General features: G+C 33.2%; 1 protein-coding gene across 3 annotated transcripts; it reads right to left on the bottom strand.

Moving 5' to 3' along the window:
* Positions 1–3,915: 3,915 nt before the first annotated feature.
* Positions 3,916–20,191, bottom strand: LOC105421454 (uncharacterized). 3 transcript variants are annotated; one of them, XM_088852529.1, is made up of 10 exons: positions 19,691–19,947; positions 19,398–19,582; positions 18,972–19,064; positions 18,758–18,881; positions 17,960–18,109; positions 14,362–14,488; positions 14,168–14,247; positions 13,869–13,917; positions 6,104–6,165; positions 3,916–4,094 (listed from the first exon to the last, which is right to left on the bottom strand). In XM_088852529.1, coding segments are annotated over exons 1-7 (804 nt in total). In that variant the 5' UTR covers positions 19,814–19,947; the 3' UTR covers positions 3,916–4,094; positions 6,104–6,165; positions 13,869–13,917; positions 14,168–14,245. The 3 variants fall into 3 exon arrangements, with proteins under 3 accessions (XP_088708655.1, XP_088708656.1, XP_088708654.1); XM_088852530.1 differs by lacking the exons at positions 18,758–18,881; positions 18,972–19,064 and having other exon boundaries at positions 19,691–20,191; XM_088852528.1 differs by lacking the exons at positions 3,916–4,094; positions 6,104–6,165; positions 13,869–13,917 and having other exon boundaries at positions 14,214–14,488.
* Between the last annotated feature and the right edge of the window lie 570 nt (positions 20,192–20,761).

The raw sequence follows: 20,761 nt of genomic DNA, 5'->3' as shown, positions 1-20,761 counted from the left end.
TTCGGAGGGATGTTCTAGAATCTAAAGGTTTTAAAATTAGCTGGACTAAGATAGAATATATAGATTGCAAGTTTATTGATTATAGGAGTAGATACGAAGTAATAGTTAAGATTAACGACCAATAAATACCAAAAAGAATGTACTTTCTATATCTTGGGTCAATAATTCAATAAAATTGAGAAATTGAGGAAGATGTCATACATAAAATTAGAGCTGAGTGGCGAAGTGGAGATGTGCAACCAGAATTTAAGCGATCTCTACATACCAAACTGAAGAGAAAAATCTAAAAGATAGTTCTGAGACCAGTTTTTCTTTATGGGGAAGAATATTAAGCTGTCAAGAAATAACATACCCATAAGATAAATGTATCTGAGATCATGATGTTGAGATGGATAAGTGGCAAGACAAGAAAGAATAAAATTCAAAATAAACTCATTTGAGAGAACTTAGGCGTAGCTCCAATAGGCGAAAGATGAGCAATTATAGACTTAGTTAGGCTGAGCACATGTAGCGCAGACCAAGTATAGCAGATGTTCGGAGGTACAAGTTGGTTCAAGTAGAATGCACAAAAAGAGCAAGGATAGGCCCAAAAGGACATGGTTGGAAGTAGTGAAAAAATTCATGGGGACTTATGGCCTCATTGAAGGTATGAGCTTTGATAGAGAAGAATGACAAACCAGGATTCGTTTAGTTGATCACAAATAGTTAGGAAATGACTCCGTTGATGATGATGATGATGATGATGAAGTAGCTAATAATTTTTAGTTTTTTTTCCAGGTTATTGTAACACAATCCTGCGTTACAGCATAAGAAATTTTTAATAAATAAATGGATGATTCACAAAGTAACATTTTTTGCATTTTTAATGTCATTTAATTTTTATATGATACTTTACTATTGTTTTGACATATGAATTATTGAATACATATAGATATAAACTACACATAGATTTCAATATATATATATATATATATATATATATATAGAAAAACTCTTAAAAATGCTTATAGGCGAAATTGAATAGTGTTTCACCCTACTACGGACATGCTATGTTCATGCCGGTTTTGCCTTAAAAACCGTCACAGCTCGATGGTTGGATGTGTTTTTTTGTGTGAAAAAATACCATAACAGATATGTTGTGTCCATTGCGGTCTTTTAACCCACGCCATCCAAAAAAATCGAATAGTACCAAGCCTATGGGTGAAAGCATTGTTCATTTTTGCCCATAGCCATTGCATAAGGGCTTCCATATATATATATATATATATATATATATATATATATATATATATATATATATATATATATATATATATATAGGGGAAAGATGGGATTAGCCCACTAGCTCATATGAACATATGAGCCCAATGTCTCAGATTGAATCTGGGCCAATCTGACGATAATGGATGTTCGGTAGTGTTTAAATTTTAGTTTTTTTTCTACAAATCCAAATCACTTGGAATCTTAGGCATATTTATCAAAAATAGGTGAATCTTCGAAAAATATCAAAAACATATTTTACATGAAATAAATTGACAAAAATACCCCCAAAATGTTTTGGGTGATCTTTTGGTCATTTAGTTTTTTTAGGAATATTTTTTTTTTATATTTTTATTAGGAGCAACTTGATGAGAAGAACACACACCTAAACTTTCAAGTTATTTGGATTTATAGAAAAAAAAAAATTCAAACACTACTCGACATCCGTGATCGTCAGATCGGCCCAGATTCAATATGGGTCGTTGGCCTCATATATATATATATATATATATATATATATATATATATATATATATATATATATATATATATATATAAGAAAATGCTGAGATTAGCCCACTAGCTCATATGAGCATATGTGCTCAACAATCTGGGCCGATCTGATGGTCAGGAAATCATTTCGTCTTTGAATTTTATTTTATTTTAATACAAATCCAAGTAATTTAAAATTTTAGGTGCTCATTTTTCTCATCAAGCCGCACCTAATAAAAATATCAAAAACTTAATTTGTAAAAATAAATTGACCACAATACCCTTGAAACTTTTTAGGGGTATTTTGGTTTATTTTTTATAAATAAAGTTTTTGATAGTTTTATTAAACTATCCTATTTTGTAAGAACAAACGTCTAAAATTTCAAGTTATTTAGATTTTTTTTAAAAAAAATTAAAATTAAAATATGAAATGAGATCGTGACCGTTTGATCGGCCCAGATTCAATCTAGGCTATTAAGCTCATATGAACTCATATGTTCATATGAACTAGTGGGCTTATATATATAGGGAAAATATCATGTCATCCCAAGGGCGTATCAGGTAAACACCAATGATCCAGATTGAATCTGGGCCGATCTAATGATCATAGATGTCCGGTAGTGTTTGAATTTTCATTTTTTTTCTACAAATCAAAATGATCTGAAATTTGGAGCGTGTGTAGATAAAAAATAGGTAGAAATCCAAATCAAATGAAATTTTAGGAATGTGTTTTTCAAAAATAGGTGAATCTACGAAAAATATCAAAAAAATTTTTTACATGAAGTAAATTGACCAAAATACCACCGAAATGTTTCGGGGGGTATTTTGGTCAATTATGTTTTCATGAATTATTATTTTTTATATTTTTATTAGGTACGTCTTGATATGGAGAACACACGCATAAAATTTTAAATGATTTGAATTTATAAAAAACAATTAAAATTCAAACACTATCGGACATCTGTGTGCGTCAAATCGGCCACAGAATGACCTAGATTCAATCTGGGCCATTCGCATATGGGTGTACAACAACGACTCCCTATATATATATATATATATATATATATATATATATATATGTATGTATGTATGTATGTATGTATGTATGTATGGAAAAAGAAGGGATTAGCCCACTAGCTCATATGAACATATGAGCCCAACAGCTTAGATTGAATCTGCGCTGATCTGACTATCACGGATATCTGGTAGTACTTGAATTTTATTTTATTTTCTATAGATCCAAATCACTTGAAATTTTAGGTACGTGTTCTTCCCATCAAAGCGCACTTAATAAAAATATAAAAAAAAAAATTCGTGAAAGAAAATGATCAAAACACCCTCAATATGTTTTTAGAGTATTTTGGTCAATTTATTTCATGTAAAATATTTTTTTGATATTTTTCGAAGATTCATCTATTTTTTATGAACACACGCCTAAAATTTTAAGCGATTTGGATTTGCAGAAAAAAAAAAACTAAATATCAAACACTACCGGACATCTGTGATCGTCAAATTGGCCCATAATCAATCTGGGACATTGCGCTCATATGTTCATATGAGCTAGTGGGCTAATCCCATCTTTTCTATATATATATATATATATATATATATATATATATATATATATATATATATATATATATATATAGTTTTTATAGAGCCGAGGCTCTAAGCATTCAAATTAGAACCTACCTCAAAAATTTCACTAGAAGATGTTGTTTTGATGCCCAAATGTCCTTAAATTGATCATCTCGACATCAAGATGTGAGGACGCGAGAAAAAAATGGATTTCAAATTTTAAAAATAATGTATTTTGTAATGCATTTTTTTACCATTAATTTTCAAGTTTTCTTAGATTTCTCGATCTACACTGTTTTTAAAGCTTTAAACTTTATAAATAGAGATGAAAATATATTAAGGCCATCACAAATATTTTTAGTATTGAAGCCACATTTTTCGATACTATTTGGAGGTACGCTCTAATTTGATTGTTTAGAGCCTAGGTTCTATAAAAATCGTACCTCCCCATATATATATATATATATATATATATATATATATATATATATATATATATATATATATATATATATATATATATATATATATAATGAACGTGTCATGGGGCGATGTCATTGTTTTTTTTTTTTTTTAAAGTTCATATTTCTGACAATTGCATATATGACACGAGTGTCTGTTTCCATGTAACATAGCAATTCAAGCAATATCTTTGTAGTATTGCTCCAGCCACTTGCTTATGATGTGAATCTCTCTCTTTCGAACTTTGCTTAGTCACTTGGAATCTCCTTCAGTCCAAAACCTAAGATCAATGTGGTCGGCGCCTAACATGAACAATCAAACGTTTCAATTAATTTTCGAATAATAAAATAAACACTAGCAAATAGAAATCTAGAAAAGTTCAAAAAGTACTTTGGAGAACAAATTCACAGTTAAAGTGGTGGTACTACAAACAGCGAGCTTTCGCATATATAAACTGGGAAAAGTTTGATTGAGGTCCAATTTAAACAAAGCCTACTTCCACATGCAATTGTGTTAAAATCCATGATTTTACATCTCAAAAAATAGTGCACATCAAGGACAAAGTAAAATGATTGGTTCAAAATTTGAATTTAAAAAGTTTTATTTTTTAGAGTTCAAAACCATTTATTTTTCCAAATACATGATCATGGTCAAGATTATTGAAAAGTGAAATTTTAGATCCAAATTCTATTTTTAAATGGATATTTTAAAGAGGGTGCACTTGAATAAACATGAGCCGCCATACCCCCATTCGATGTAATATCAGGTAGCCTATGTAATTAGATTATTTGCTTTTGGTATAAAAAGCAACCTTCAACCCTATGTAATTAGATTAAAAAGTAACCATCACCCTTAACTGTCAGATGTGTGTGCCATTGATAAGGCTCTAAATCTAAAAAAAGGAAAAAAAAATTTGCGGCCTTATATCGAGAAACGACAAACCTTTATCCACTCAATTTCATACAACGAAAGTAAGTTGCGCCACCAAAAGATGCAGTTTTGATGTCAAAAATTCTCAAGATGGTTTCAGAATCTATTTTTATCACTAATTATAAAATGTTAGTAGGTCAAATCAAGTAGATCTACAAATGCATAAAAATCTTAAAAATAGTTGGTCCAGATAATGTGTTGCAAATTGCATTATTTTTTAGAATAAAAAACCTTTGTGTTTTTCATATTCATACATCTCGATGTCGAGATGATCAATTAGAGGGTTTTCCAACTTCAAAGCAATCTTTTACAATGAATTTTCTAGGTGCACCTTAATTATACATTTTAAGGATGTAATCTTATATAAATGTTTTCCTTTATTATCGAAATGTTTTTATATTAAAATATATTATGAAAACTTTTGATGCACTTTACTAAAAATTTTAATATGTTGGACCATTTTACAAATTATAAATAAGTTAAAAGCATATATGAAATACCTAGCAATACTTTTCAAAATACTAAGGCAATAGGAGCACTTAATCGAAAGATTAAATATGTTTGTTTCGCGTAAAAAAATTTTCCGAAAAATATTTTCATGTGAAAGAATTAGGTATGAGAATATTTTCACACTAATTGATCCCTGTGCATCTTTTCACACCAATTGATAGCTAATTGGTATGAAAATATTTTCACACCTAGCCACATGAGGGGATTTCTTCATTAGAAAAATATTTTCATGCAAACCAAACATGCTAAGATCATTTGAGGACTTTTTTTTGTCTGAAAAGGTCTTTTCCAACCTTGGGATTTTGGAAGCAACAGTCTAATATATATATATATATAATTGGCCACTATTATGCTAGCCTAATGGCAAGCCAAACTCAGTTTCGAAATGTCTACGAGAATCAATTGAAAGAGCTACCGTTTCAACACTAAAATATGAGATTTTGGAGGATTTCATGATAAGATAATAGAGGCAAGTTATAAATAATAATGGGAAATTTATGAAAACAGACCTAGTTTTTTTAATAATTTTATAATTTATCTCCTTTTAGACTATCCCAATTCATAATCAGGTGTATTTTGCAAAAGAAAGACTAATGCGATCTAATCAGGCAATAGATTTTTATATTTTTCTTCTTTCTACCCATTTTCGTTTCTTTTTCTTTTCTTTTGGCAAAAATCACTTACAAGTAATCTTATTACAATAATTATTGCTTCAAAGAAAATAAAATTAACAAATTCAATATCTTAAAAGTCGTGATGTCATTAAATCAATTTTCTTTAAACAAAGAAAATATCTACAATTCTTATGCATAGGAATACAAAGACTATAATTAAATATAGCAAGAAACAAAAAGAGAGTGTCGAAGATTACCTCAACCGAGCTTATTATACCATCCGATGGTACGGGATCAATGATTAACCTTCAATCTCAACCTGAAAAGCAAGTTTTGGCCAAGCCACACCAATAGAACATGAACCACTTCGAATTTCGTTAGCAACCTAGTTTGAGAGAGATGGATTCTCTTTTTGCTAAACCCTAAAACATTTAGCCATAAATTCATAGTTGAGATATGAGAGAGAGAAGAACTCCATAGCCTAAACCCTTAGGTTATTTTACAATGTGGGAGAGAAAGATCAAAGATGAGAGAGTCGGGGCGTGCCCCCTTTGGCTTTCATGAGAGAGAGAAACTTTATTAGGAGGGAGAGATAGAAAGATAAGGTGTAAAGACTATTGTTAGAGACAATCATCTTTTTATAAGCTTTGAACAAAATTAAGGTTTCTTAGGATTTTCATTGGCTTGCCTCTCATGTGAGATTGAATATAAACCATTAGTTATAGGTGACTTGTGGGGTAAGAGATTTGAGCCTTCCATTCTATAGATGGGCCATCAACATTATGGAAGGTGCTAGAACATTTATCCCCCTATCCTAAACCATTTTCCCATCAATAGCAATTAAATAAAATAATTTTAAATATAATATTGGGCATACCAAAATAATGCACAAGCTTTCTCTTGCTTTCCAAACATTCATTCAAAGCTTCATCAAGCCAATTCATTTCCAAAACACATAGCAACTTGGCCTAGAAGCCAAAATCACTTATCACAAAAATAAAAAGCTTCTAAATGGTTGGGGTGTGCCACCCATGACAGGATCTCATGGGCTCTACCATCTAGGCCATAGTGGGCCCATGTGCACAATGAGCCCCCATGCAATTTTTAATTAGTTTTAAAAATTCAATAAAATAATTTTAGAATTTATTTGAATAGTTAAATCAATGCAAAATCAATATCTCTGATTTATAAATCCAAATTTGATAAATATAATATCTAGATATCTAAAAAAATTCAAATAATAACTCTAAAATCATATATATCATAAAATAAATATAATTAAATTCATCAAATGGGAAAATGATTCATATGATCTAGAAATTAAATCAATTAAACATTGGGACATTCCACCTTCAACTGTGGACTACAGATCACACTTGCTTTATCAAACCGACCCAATGTTTCCCATGACCTACAGTCCATGCAGGGGCTTATTAATGGGTCACCAAAGTTTGGCTGATGAGTTACAGGGTCACAATCTTAATATGTGGATTTCAGTTTCTCCCCTAGAGACGGGTCAATGTCACCTAGACCTGATGCGACCACAGCTCCTATGATGCAGAGGAGTATCTCTCGCACGTGCATACACTTCACCCTGAAATGTGGCTTGCTTTACCGAAGCGGCCTATCAATATGCATGTCATAGGATAATATATGGATAAGAATTTGGCCCTGTCTCGGAACCCACCATGACACACAAGGGTCACACAGTTCCTTAGCTTACTCATCCAGGCATACTCTGACCTCATCAAGGAAAGACCCATTAGAACCATTATTGGTTTATACTCTATGCCCAGTTAACATGGGTTTTTCTCAACCGACTGGCCTAGACCGTTAAGTACAGTTCGGTATCAGCAAGCATTGTCTGCTTAATATGGTCCACGAGGGATCACACTTCCACTGAGTTCATGTTCCACTATATCATTTCATTTTACAAACACTCATAAGGCATTTAATGGTCACACTCATCCAACATCTCTCACTTGACCTTTGAAGGTCTTACATTCTCTCTTCTTCACTTTCTCTCATCCCCATCTCTCTCTCCCAAATAAAATCTCTCTCTCAAGCATTTTTCACTTATTCTCTCTCAATACATTAATCATGGCTTTCGCCATCAATCCTTTCACAAAAGGATTTATAGACGCAATGCCTTTTTCTCTTTGTTGATCGAATCTCAGCCCAACAGTGGTCGTAGCCCATCTTTCATATTGCAATGCGAATCATGGACCTATTATCGTAGAAAACCATCACCTACCCTTATCGCATGGAGTCGTATGTTCATGGGCTCAAAGGAGTTCTTCAAATAAGTTGCTTTCTTATGTAGCCATACAACCCCCACCACACATCGGGGTTCTATGGGTTAACAACATTATAATATGTTGTTCCATCTAGCATGTCAAATACTAGCAGGTGGTCCCACTGGAATATTTAGTTTATCTGGATTTCGATCTTTCTCAATCTCACATCATTTCTTAAGTAATAGAAATATGGTTTTATATGCTTAGAGTTTTTATGGAATCGTGGCTCTTTTGACACACATATCGTCGCCGTGTTGTCACAGATCACGACGCACGGGATGAAAGTCAATGTGATTAAGAAATTTATTAATCCATAAGAAATTTATTAATCCATACGGCCGCCTTGGTCACCAAACAGCACGTCACGTACTCTTCCTCCATGGTGGACAATTTCGCCACATCATGTTTTTTTTATTTCTAAGAAATTGTACCCCCTCAAAGCATGAACACATATCTAGATGCAGACTTCGCATCATATGGATCCGTAAGATAGCTTGCACCTGTATATCCGAATCTCCAAGAAGCTAAAAAAACGTGGGACTGTAGCAGCATCCACTCAATTATTGCACACACAACATATACATTCTTAGCATTCTTATGCAATAAGTAATCCAATACCCGTTGGTTTCACAATATGCAAAACTTTCATGAACCACAAAGGTTCAACCACACTAGTCATCTTGGTAATAAATGCGTACAAACCAAGTTATTTAATCAACACATGTGTCAAGGACGACAACATTCCCTATGGTTCAAGGTCTTAGGAAATTGAGAATTCTAAATAACTAAAAACATGGGTCAAGGCATATGGGTATTTAAAAATATAGTGCGTGATAGTTTTTCTCCCACTTTTATAAATACATTCAAGACACAATATTTTTCTCTTTAATTAAAAATAAAAAAAATTGACTTGGCATATATATATGCATTCACAAACAATAATTATATAATAGTATGACAGTTTAAAATGATTTTCTATGTGGTTCTCTCAAAACTATATTTATAGACTTAGATTTTTCTTAAATCATCCTATTTTAATTTTAAAATATGTGCTTAGCCTTCATAAATTATTTTACCGCATTCACTTTTAATTTCCTACCAAGTCAAGTTCATAGCCAAAAAAACAAATTATATATATCATCTTATAATTTTATCCAAAAAAAAGCATCCCTAAAGAATGGTTATTAAAGCCTAAAATAAGGAGAACTTATCAAGATATCAATATCACATGCAACACATTATATTATAGACATGATTGGGAGGATGGTCACTAAGACCGAGTTCCATTAGAACACTCCCTTCATGCTTACATATTTGAATGAGCCACACCCATCTATCATGTTTCATCCTTAGGGCTCAAAGCCCTTGATCAAATCACATTTTCAAGTATATGATTACCTTAAGTAGTTAATACTCTAGCACAAGGAGGCACTAAAACACAGAGTATTTAAAAATCGGCTCTTTCAAATTTGTTAGCACCTATCACTTAATGTCCATACACTCCATACATATTCATAAAACAATTAGCCAAAATATAACTAAAGCATATTAAACATAAAAATAAAAAGTTATTGAATCATCTTTCCCTATATGACCTTACCATGTAATGTGAGAAAGATTTCATACCTCAAAATCATGTTGTGTGGTACTTGGGCTTTCTTGATTCATTGTTTTTACTTGTTTGACAAGCTTTTGTGATCTTAGAAGAGCACGCAACTTATGGAGAATATATTGGTCATCGGTTTCACATGTCACGAAGTGTCTATCTCTTCGACACTTGGATTCTCTCTGTCTCACACGGTAAAGAAATAATCTTCTTCATCCCATCATTTCAAATATCACAATTTCGATTCTCACTTTGATCTTTAGTGCTTCTATGCTACCACTAAGTCTCTCTATATATCTCTTCATTTTGAAAAAATCAAGATGCTTTTATAGGTATTGTGTTTCTTCTTCTCTCTGTAATTCCCAGATCAAAAACTCTTCATATAGAGTATCATATCTCGTCATCTCTATTTTACATCTCTGAAGTTTTACTATAATAAATCATATTCATGACACACTATAAAATCTTTTTAAATAAGCCCTAAAAATGTCACCATAATTAGGAATCAAAAGACGTGCCTTATCATACCACATCTTTTAATTTACTGCAGAATAAAACTTGAGCATCCCATGATATCTTTCAACTCATAAAGAGTTTATCTCCAAATCCTTTTGAGTATTGAAACATACTCCAAAAATATAAAATAATGCTCAGTTCCATCCCTAAATCATACTATTTAGTGAGTCTTCATTTTAGTGACATTTGTATCACAATGCAATTTTCTCAACAGAAAATCAGGTTGAGCACCTCTCAATAAAAAAAAATTTCTCTCAATCCTCAAATAATTTCTTTTTGAAATCTTGTGTTGAAAATTTCATCTTGTGTTAAAAATTAGACTCAAAACTAAATCATAACATCACAGTGTGAACCCCAAATAATATTTTTCTTTAGAGAAATAAATAAGTGACATTCACGTCGCAAAATAAATCATATTGCAGAATTCCAAGATGAACATTATCTTGTAAAATTGTCCTTTCTCTCTAGCCTCATAGAATTTTCCTTTCAAACTAAATTTGTTCGAAAGTAGACACATAATAGTAACATATATATTTCCACACGCATTATATCACTCTGTTAATTAGGCTTGATAAGTACAACTATTCATGTCTCAATGAAGAGCATACCAAATTGCAGAAAATTCAGGATGACCTCTCTTCAATCCAAAATTTTTATTCCTCACTTCCCGTAAATATTTCTCTTTCAAATAAATTTTATTAGAACCTAAACTCAGAATTGAAGTCTAAAAACTTAGTGTGAGCCATAAAACATTATGTGAAGAATAGAAATAAAATCATGACTTTCAAGTCATTGAAATAGCTTTTGTTGCAGAAAACAACACTTGCACACCATTCAATAAATAAATTATATCTTTCAAACCACAAGGAATTTCTTGATGAAACTATTTTTTATTGAAATTATACTCAATTTTATGGGTCACAGTCAAATTTTAGCTAGAAATAAAATCATATGGTTAGTGAGAAAAATTACGGAACTCAATGGACAGTTCTTGGATTTTGCAGGGTCAGAACTGACACCCTTCATATCATTACTCTAAAATAGCTCAAAATATCCATTATTCATAGTACCTTTTTTGGTATTTGAATATTTCAATAATTATTAACTGTGGGTGTATTACTTAACCACAAATGTCATTAGCTTTTCTATATCTCATTCCCAAGCTAGATCTAGATTCAGTAAAGAGAAAAAGACAACTAGTGACATCAAATATCAATAACTTTGATACCAATGAGATAAATACTAATGCGATCTTACCGGGGAATATACATTTTTATTTTTCTTCTTTTCACCTATTTTCTTTTCTTTTTCTTTTCTTTTGGCAAAGATCACTTACAAGTAGTCTTATTACAATAATTATTGCTTCAAAGAAAATAAAACTAACAAATCCAAGATATTAAAAACCTTGATGTCATTAAACCAATTTTCTTTAGACAAAGAAAATATCCACAATTCTTATGCTTAGGAATATAAAGACAATATAATTAAATAGAGCAAGAAACAAAAAGAGAATGTCAAATATTACCTCAATCGGGCTTATTACACCCCACACCAACTCACCATCATCCGATGGCGCGGGATCATTGATCAACATTCAATCTCAACCGAGAAAACAAGTTTAGGCTATACCACACCAATAGAACATGAACCCATTTAATCACAAACTCAAGTCTTGGGTGAATTCCTTTAGCAACCTAGTTTGAGAGAGATATATTCTCTTTTTGCTAAACCCTTAAACTATTAATCATGTGTGACTTGTGGGGGAGAGATTTGAGTCCTCCATTCCATAAATTCATAGTTGAGATATGGGAGAGAAAAGAACTATATATCCTAAACCCTTAGGTTCTTTCACAATGTGGGGAAGAGATATCAAAGATGAGAGAATGTGGCATGCCCTCTTTGGCTTTCATAAGAGATAAAAAGTTTCTTAGGAGAGAGACAAAAAGAAAAGGTATAGAGATTTTAGGCAGAAAGAATCTATTTTTTATAAGCATTGAGCAAGATTAGGATTTCTTAGAGTTTTCCTTGACTTGCCTCTCATGTGAGATTGAATATATACCATTAATCATGTGTGACTTATGGGGGAGATATTTGAGTCCTCCATTTTATAGATGGGTCATCGATATTATGGAATGTGCTAGAACATTTATCCCCCTTTCCAAAACCATTTCCTATCAATAGAAATTTAATAAAATAATTCCAAATATAATATTGAACATACCAAAATAATGCACAAGCTTTCTCATATTTTCCAAAAATTCATTCAAAGCTTCTTCACGCCAATACCTTTCCAAAACACATAGCAACTTGGCCTACAAGCCAAAATTACTTATCACAAAAAAAAAAGCTTCTAAATGGGTGGGTCATGCCACCCATGAGAGGATCTCATGGGCCCCACCATTTAGGCTATGGTGGGCCCATATGCACAATGGACCCCCATACAATTTTAAATATTTTTAAAAGCTCAATAAAATAATTTTAGAATTTATTTGAATATTTATATTGATGCAAAATCAATATCTCTAATTTTATAAATCCAAATTTAATAAATAAAATATCCAGAGATCTAAAAAAATTCAAATAATAATTCTAAAATCATATTTATCATAAAACAAACATAATTAAATTCACTAGATGGGGAAAATGATCTATATAGTTTAGGAATTAAATCAATCAAATACTGAGGCACTCCACCTTCAACTATGGACTACAGATCACACTTGCTTTATCAAACCGACCTAATGTTTCTCATGACTCACAGTCCATGCAAAGGCTCATTAGTGGGTCATCAAAGTCTGATCGATGAGTCAAGGGGTCGCAATCTCAGTCTGTGGATTTCAGGTTCTCCCTTAGAGACAGACCAATGTCACTTGATGTGAATACAACTCCTATGGTGCATAAGGGTATCTCTCGTACATGCATATGCTTCATCCTAAAAGGTGGCTTGCTTTCTTGAAACGGTCTGTCAATATGCATGCCATGTGATAGCACATGGGTGATGATTTGGCCCCGTCTCTGAAAGCTACCATCACACACAAGGGTCACACAGTCCTTCGGCTTACTCATTCGGGCATACTCCGACCTCAACAAGGGATGACTCATTAGAACCCTTATCTCTATGCTCAGATAATATGGGTTTTTTTCAACCGACTGGCCTAGACCGTCAAGTACAGTCCGGTATCAGTAAACATCGTTGGCTTATTATGGTCCACGAGGGACGACACTCCCACTGAGTTCATGTTCCACTATATCATTTCATTTTACAAACATTCATAAGGCCTTTAATGGCTATACTCACCCAACATTTTGATGGGTATCTTGAAAGTTAATGAAAAAATATACGTAATCTCTCACGTCTATTTTAATGAATTTTCCAAAAATATTTATGCAGGCCTAATTCAATTTTCTGGACTTTTAGTGGAAGACCTATGTAAGAACCTCAACCCCTCTCTCACTCTCTCTCTAACCCTTTCTACCAACAAAAGACTTATAAAAGTTCCTCTCCCTTCCCCTCCCCCCCCCCCCCCCACCCAAATTTCCTAATTCCCACCAACAATGAACTTATAAAAAGTGCAACCAAGAGGGGGTTTTGTCAGTATAAACCTTCTTTGGCGACTAATGCACAATGTTGTCAGACAAGTTCTCCAGCACCCTACAAAAGAAAAAAAATTAATAACAATAACATTGTCAAATCAAATTCCCCATAAAGAGCATTCAAATAATGCACATGTAAACATACGACCAAAAAAAAAATCTTTCCTCTTAGATATTGGCGTCCATCCTTTTTTTAGTTTCAAGGTAAAAGCTAAAGGTTCTAACTTCTAAGGGAAAGAAAGGATGATATGAAGAAAGCATAAACAAAACGAGGGAGAAACAAAGAAAGTTTGGGGATTGTGATATACCCTCCACCACTCCAAGGGTCTCTTAACTCATTGAAGAAAATAATGTTGCTTCCAAAGCATTTCAATACCCTCTTGATATCCTGCCCAAACATTTTGACGTAGAAAGAGTCAAAAGAATTCGCTGAAATAATTTTCCATCATTTTACTTTCCTTGAAAATATAAAATCTCTCTCTCTCTAAAATTGAGGACCTACATGGCCACCAAAGTGTGTTGTAAGCCAGTGAGGCCTTGGGTTTATTCCACAGGACTGTTGGCAATATTCTTGTGTTTGAGTGTAGTTGTAGGTGTAGGTGGGAAAATGCTTTCCTCTCTGCTCCCCCCTGTTGCCAACAACATTTCCGTGCAAGCCGCATCAACTCTTACAATTGCATTTAGAGATTCACACTCAAGATTCAAATGATTAACGATTCGATTTCTTGATAAAATTTCAAATATGTTACCAAGACAGTTGCATGAAATCACTCCCCTGTATATAATAATCATGTAGTAGTTAATGGATCACGTATATTCAGTACACCGCGACTCGGTCATGTCCACCTGGACTCGATGGCCTGGCCTTATGGGGCGGTACCCCTCAATTATGTGTACAACTCGGGAATATTAAAAAGTTTAAAAATAATTTAAAGATCATAAAAAAATATGTGATTAATCTATCATTTTTTGTGTATGATTTTATATATTTTTGGCAAATACTGGTGAATATTTCTTGCCATAAATCCCTATTTTATATTTAACCTTTATTTGGATGGTTTAAAATGCACCCAATTATAAATCTGTTTTTTCTAAATCCATTTTTTCAATACTTTTTTAAACTTATTTGAGCTCCTTGAGGTTTTTTTTTTTGTTTTTTCTAGCCTTTAATAGATTTTCCTTATTTTATTTGAACTTTTTTTGCCATTTTGTTTATTAATTTGTTGAGGGCATTTAAGCGCAGTACATGAGTCGAGTCCTGAAGACTCAGCTGACTTACTCAGCCAAGGGCCGAGTTACTCGACCGAGTCAATTTCTATACAAAATATATATATATTATCTGTCGGGTAAGGTTTTGAGGTGGCCCCAGTTGTATGTTTCTATTTGTTTTAAGTTTGTTTCTCAAAACTACAGCTGGTTCGGAATTCAATGTCCCAATACCAGGGGTTTTTTTTAATCAATTTTCAATTTGGATCTTCAGTTTTCAAGCTGAAATTTTTCTTCATAAAAAGGGGAAGTTCTGAACCAGTTATCTTAGTAAAACAAAATCGTGTAAAATCAGCCCTTAATTTTACACATTGTAATACATCACAAAAATTAATTTTTTCTTGTAAATAAGTTTTAGGGATTCTAAAGTTAATCCCATTTGGGGCGGGGTACACATTTTGCTCACTATGCACTTGATCCCTCAGGTAAAGAACGAGTGTGTTTTTCTTTTTTGAAATTTTGGTATATACTTTAGAATCCCAGATTATTGTTACTAAAAAAATATTTATTTTCAATATAATAAGTCATTTATTCAAAGGATTATGTTTCCTAGGATCACACTATACTCCATCCTTTTAAGGGGTAAATTTTTATAAAAATATAAGTAAACAAAATTCGGTGGCAAACTCTGAAGTTTCAAACAAAAAATAGGCAAAAAAAGAAAGGATACGGTTTCTACAAGTCCTCGTAGAAATGAGTCACTTTTTAAAAATCTATTTTTTAGATGGATTTTTTTACCTAATTTTTAACGACATGTAATATCTAACATGAAGATCATGAATATGAAAAAATAAATAAAATTTAAAATTTAAAATAATAATTCTATTAAAAAAGCATCCAGTGAGTTAGTTTCAATTACTTTTAGATGGTCCACCAACTTGCATCCATCTTTAAGATGGATGCTTTAGACCTCGGGTACCGCAAATGTAGAAATGTGGTCTCCACCGCATGAAACAATTTTCCAAAAGAAAATACACTGGTTTGGAACTTGAGTTCTTGAGGGGCATTTTAGGAAAAATAAAAATAAATAAATAAATAAAATAAAAATAAAAAACTCAAAAAAAAGACATTCAAGCAAAATAATGTATAGAGATAATTTTTTTAAGGAAAATGTTTCGATAGGGTTGCAGCCCTATCGAATTAAATAAAACCTTACTTCAAAACTCGGCAAAAACAGTTGTTCTAGCATCAGAAAACCTTCAAATAGATCATTTCAGCCTTGACCATTATGGTTGTGAAAAAATTTTAGGATTTCATGCCCTAAAAATAGAATATATTATAACACATTATCTAGACCGTCCGTTTCGCCATAAAAATAGGCATTCATGTATTTGCAATACCTGTACTATGTTTTTTAGCTTCAAATTTCACAATCGGTGTTGGAAATTGATTTTACAACCATCATCTTCAAATTTCACAATCGGTGCTGGAAATTGATTTTACAGTCATCATGGAGATTTCCGATGTCAAAGTGCTTCCCGAAAAAGAGCTATTTAGTTTTCTTTCCCCAAAAAAAAGTGGTTTTAAAATTCCTAAACATGATCCATGCTGATTTTGGACCATCCATTTCAAGTATTCGACACCGTATTAGGAGTTCCGAAATTAGGAGCTCCGAAATCCATGGTTAGAGGTCGAATGGGATTTGGAAGCCATCAAAGAGGTTTTGCATGTAACGAGTCCATCACCATTTTTCAGGTGCGGCCTCATGCAACCCCAGCCTCGTGAAATACCCTTGTATAGAATCTTCTAGGCTGGTCACTATTGGTATACCTAAAAATAGGTGGATTCTCTGTTGAGCATTACCCTCCACCTACCTGCTTTCTTTATCACATACTCAATTTCTAGAGAATTTGACATTTTTTTATTTTTCTTTGGGTATCAAATAGCCATTTCTTTTGTAGTCATCCAAACAATCTCTCTTTTTTCTCTCCTAACAATTCGAAGTGAAATTTATCAAAATATACCTTATTTTCAACTACTTGATACTTTAACTATGTTTCTACTCTTCCAATTCAAAATTATATATATTTTGATAGAAATTTTCAAATTAAATTTAAAAATATAGATAAAATATTAAATAATTAAGCCTAAAGATTTCCTACTCCCTCAAGAGTATATTGTCCATCTACTCCCATGGAAAAATTTCATGCTAGGAACATTTTTTAGATCTTAAAATTTGTAGATGTAAACTCTAGAACCCAATGACCACCCTTAAAGAACAGAAATGCGCAAGAGCCACCTAATTTCTAGAGGAAGAAAATATGGATGTCTAAGAACCCAAAATCCAAATTTTTTTTGTTCAAAATAATCATCTAATGATAATTACATAAATCACAAAATTTCAAATACAAAAAAAACTCTTAAAAAGCTATTTTACCCGAGGGAGTTGTTGTATAGTGTGCTCCCACAGGAGCATGCTATAGTAACTCTATAGTGAATAACGTGACAAATCCCCTTAATTTGAAACATCTACCACGTGCTAAAGTCTCCTAAAAGTAGCATTAGTGCACTATAAATCCTTTCACCCTGGTGGAAGGAGAAAATGCAAAAGGATATTATACTCTAGGATGTCTATTTACTCCCTTACGTAATATCCCATTTACCATCAATTTTATGATCTCAAATTTTGGAGATGTAACCTCTTCAGCTCATAGATTAACTTAATCGAAGAAAAATTCTTAATTATTCTATGTACTTAAAAAAAATATCCCATGATTGAATAGAGACCATATAATTGTTAGATGGTTTGATCTAAGTGCCCTAATAACTTAAAATTCAATTTGTTTTTTAGAATAATCATCTTCTAATCCTTATAAGTGGTTTCCAAGAGAGACCTGAAATCGCCATCCATTTAAGCCGTGTGGGTCCGAGTGATCAGAGAGATTGAAACACATGGAATCCCCACTGTAATTGTAGAAAATATTGGCAGCTTCATAAATTCCTTTGAACACTTCGTCTCCCGCATCATCCACAACCTTGCACATCTGTATTTTACACATAATCCTCAGCTTCTGCCCATTTTATTTCCCACACTTATCATATCCATCTCATAGAGTAAATAAAGTTTTTAAGTTTGGAAGAAGTTTATCTGGAGCTGAGGTTCTAAACAATCAAATTAGAGCTTAGCTCAAAAATTTCATTGTTTTAATGCCCAAAAATTTTCAAATTGATCATCTCGACATCAAGACGGATGGATATGAGAAAAAAAATGGATTTCAAGTTTTGGAAATAGTGCATCTTATAACATATTTTTGAACCATCGATTTTCAAGATTGTCAAGTTTTCATAAATCCGCTCGATCTACATTATTTTTGAAGTTTTAAATTATATAATTAAATATGAAAATATATTTTAAGGCTATCAGAAGGATTTTCAGTATTGAAACCACATTTCTCGACACTACTTAAAGGTGCGGTTTACTTTGATTATTTAGAGCCTTGGCTCTATACAAACCACACCCTTTTTAAGTTATTTTTTTAATAGACCGGTTTTAACTAAATTGAACCCCACACCAGTTGGATAGCTGATTCGATCATGGTTCGATCATGATAACACCTTTTCATTGAACTGGACCTCAAAAAAGACCTCGAACAAAAAGGCCCAGAGAGAAAAAGTAGGGTAGAAAGAGTAACATGTTTAATGGGAAAAGCAGGTAAGGGTGCAAGAAAGTTCGAGGGAACTGGATAATCAGTCATGGCCGTGTATACGAATGCCGTTCGCAACCAACTTTTCAATGAAACTTCGCTGATGTAATTCCTGCAAATTCAGAGAGAGAAAGAGAGTTTGGCCCAAAGCAACTAAATTTGGCAAATTTAGCTAAAGGCGTGGAACAAGTAAAAATATTACGGGCATATTCTGAAAGACTTTCTAAGCTCTTCAAGTCCCCCTGGCTGCTGTTGGGTTTCATGAATTTTCTGTGTAACAGGTTTCGCTCTCGCTCTATTCAACAAACAGAAGAACCATAATAACAAATTAGAGCGACAGGTCCAATAAGATTAGTAGATGGAGGGAAACAAACAAAATGAACCCATATCAAAACAAGAGAGAAACAGAAATTTTGGGTGACGATGTTATTGAAGGAATAGGGAGAGGTAATGTCAGCGAAGTTTAGAATTGGAGCAGGACGCCAAAGCTCCAATGCAGACGTGTGGATATTTTAACCTGAACCATGCAGCCAACACTACAAAGGCAACCATGAAATAAACACATGCTTTTCTCTCTCTATCATAAATCCCTCATGACAACAGAATTCTGTCTCTCTCTGAAACTTACTTCCACCATAAGAACCGCCCATGACCACAACTGGAGTCTTCAGCAGACAAATTCTTCTTGAGATCAATGATCAACGTCGCGTAATCAGCCGACGCCTGTGCCGAACTCAGATACCCATGGGTGCTAGCATTCTTATAAGCAATCTCCTCCCTCCCATAAGGGGTAGACTCCCCATAATATCTATGCTGAAAAACCCCCACAAAAAGAGATGGAACGACACCAATTTCAAAAAACATATAGATAGATAGATAGAGATCAATACGAGAGAGAGAGAGAGAGAGGGATTTTGTTACCTCAACGAAAACTAAGAGGGCTTTGAAATAAGGGGCATTCTGAAACATGAAGCCTGTATTCTGTGCAAACCATTCGACGTCCCCTTCATTTCCTTTGTACACAGAGATTGGAACCTTGTCCATGGGGCCACCCCCGTAATTAGAATTAATGAGATACGTCTGCTGAAAAGTTTCATAGCCCTATGGAACATAGTTGAAATGATCTAATGTCTGTGTAAAATATTTAATCTCGTAATAGACCCTCTCACTTGAATAGGTAATAGTTGGCTTCGAAAGTTCAGGTTTAATAAGAGAAGAAGAGAAGGGAGGGGATGGTCTTCCAATTGAGCTATAATGGGAGGAGAGAGAGAAAGTGATGGTTGAGTTGGACAAAGAAAAGAGAGAGAAAATTAGTGCTGCTACTGTCATCACTGAGGAAGCCATTTCAGCCCCATAATTTGGTTTTTCAGGACTTAAAGAAAGAAGTTGCAGAGGAAGCCATTTAGTCGAATGCAGAACCCAGAATTGGATCTTTTCAGGACCTGCGGAAAGAAGCAAAGAGAGAAAGAAAGAGACGTGGATAACAGGACAAATCCTACAACGAGAATTTCAATGTGAGTAGATAGAGAAGGAAATGGTGGTCGATTGGGACCTTGGAAATTACTATATTGAGTGATCCAAGGGGTACCAGTTCATGAGGTTTGACGCATTCAATTGGGATTTCTGTTTTGTACAGACATGACTTTTTTCTCTCTCCACGCTTGTACATTTCCTTTTCTATACTTTTGACAGATCCCTTTCTGCTTTCCAATGGGACTGTCCCTCCAATAAACTGTGAGCACATTTGAAGATAAGGACCACAGAATCTACTTATCGACATTCAAACTCTCATGATATAATGCACACACGTATGCCTGTGTGTGTGAGAGAGAGAAAAAGAAGGGGAGAGTCATTCAACTGAACTATACGTTTATATGAACACATAAACAATAATATGAACGCATAAAAATGGAGCAGCCAATTGCGCAAGGCCCTAAACAAGAAAAAGTTAATAGTAACATAAATTCCAATGACACAAAAATTCATCAATAA

This window comes from Amborella trichopoda, chromosome 11, assembly GCF_054954075.1.
Source record: "Amborella trichopoda isolate Santa Cruz 75 chromosome 11, AtrichopodaSantaCruz75HAP2 v2.0, whole genome shotgun sequence".
In the NCBI taxonomy this organism is placed as follows: domain Eukaryota; kingdom Viridiplantae; phylum Streptophyta; class Magnoliopsida; order Amborellales; family Amborellaceae; genus Amborella; species Amborella trichopoda.
Note: the sequence above shows the minus strand (reverse complement) of the source record. Positions and strands in the feature narration are given on the sequence as shown.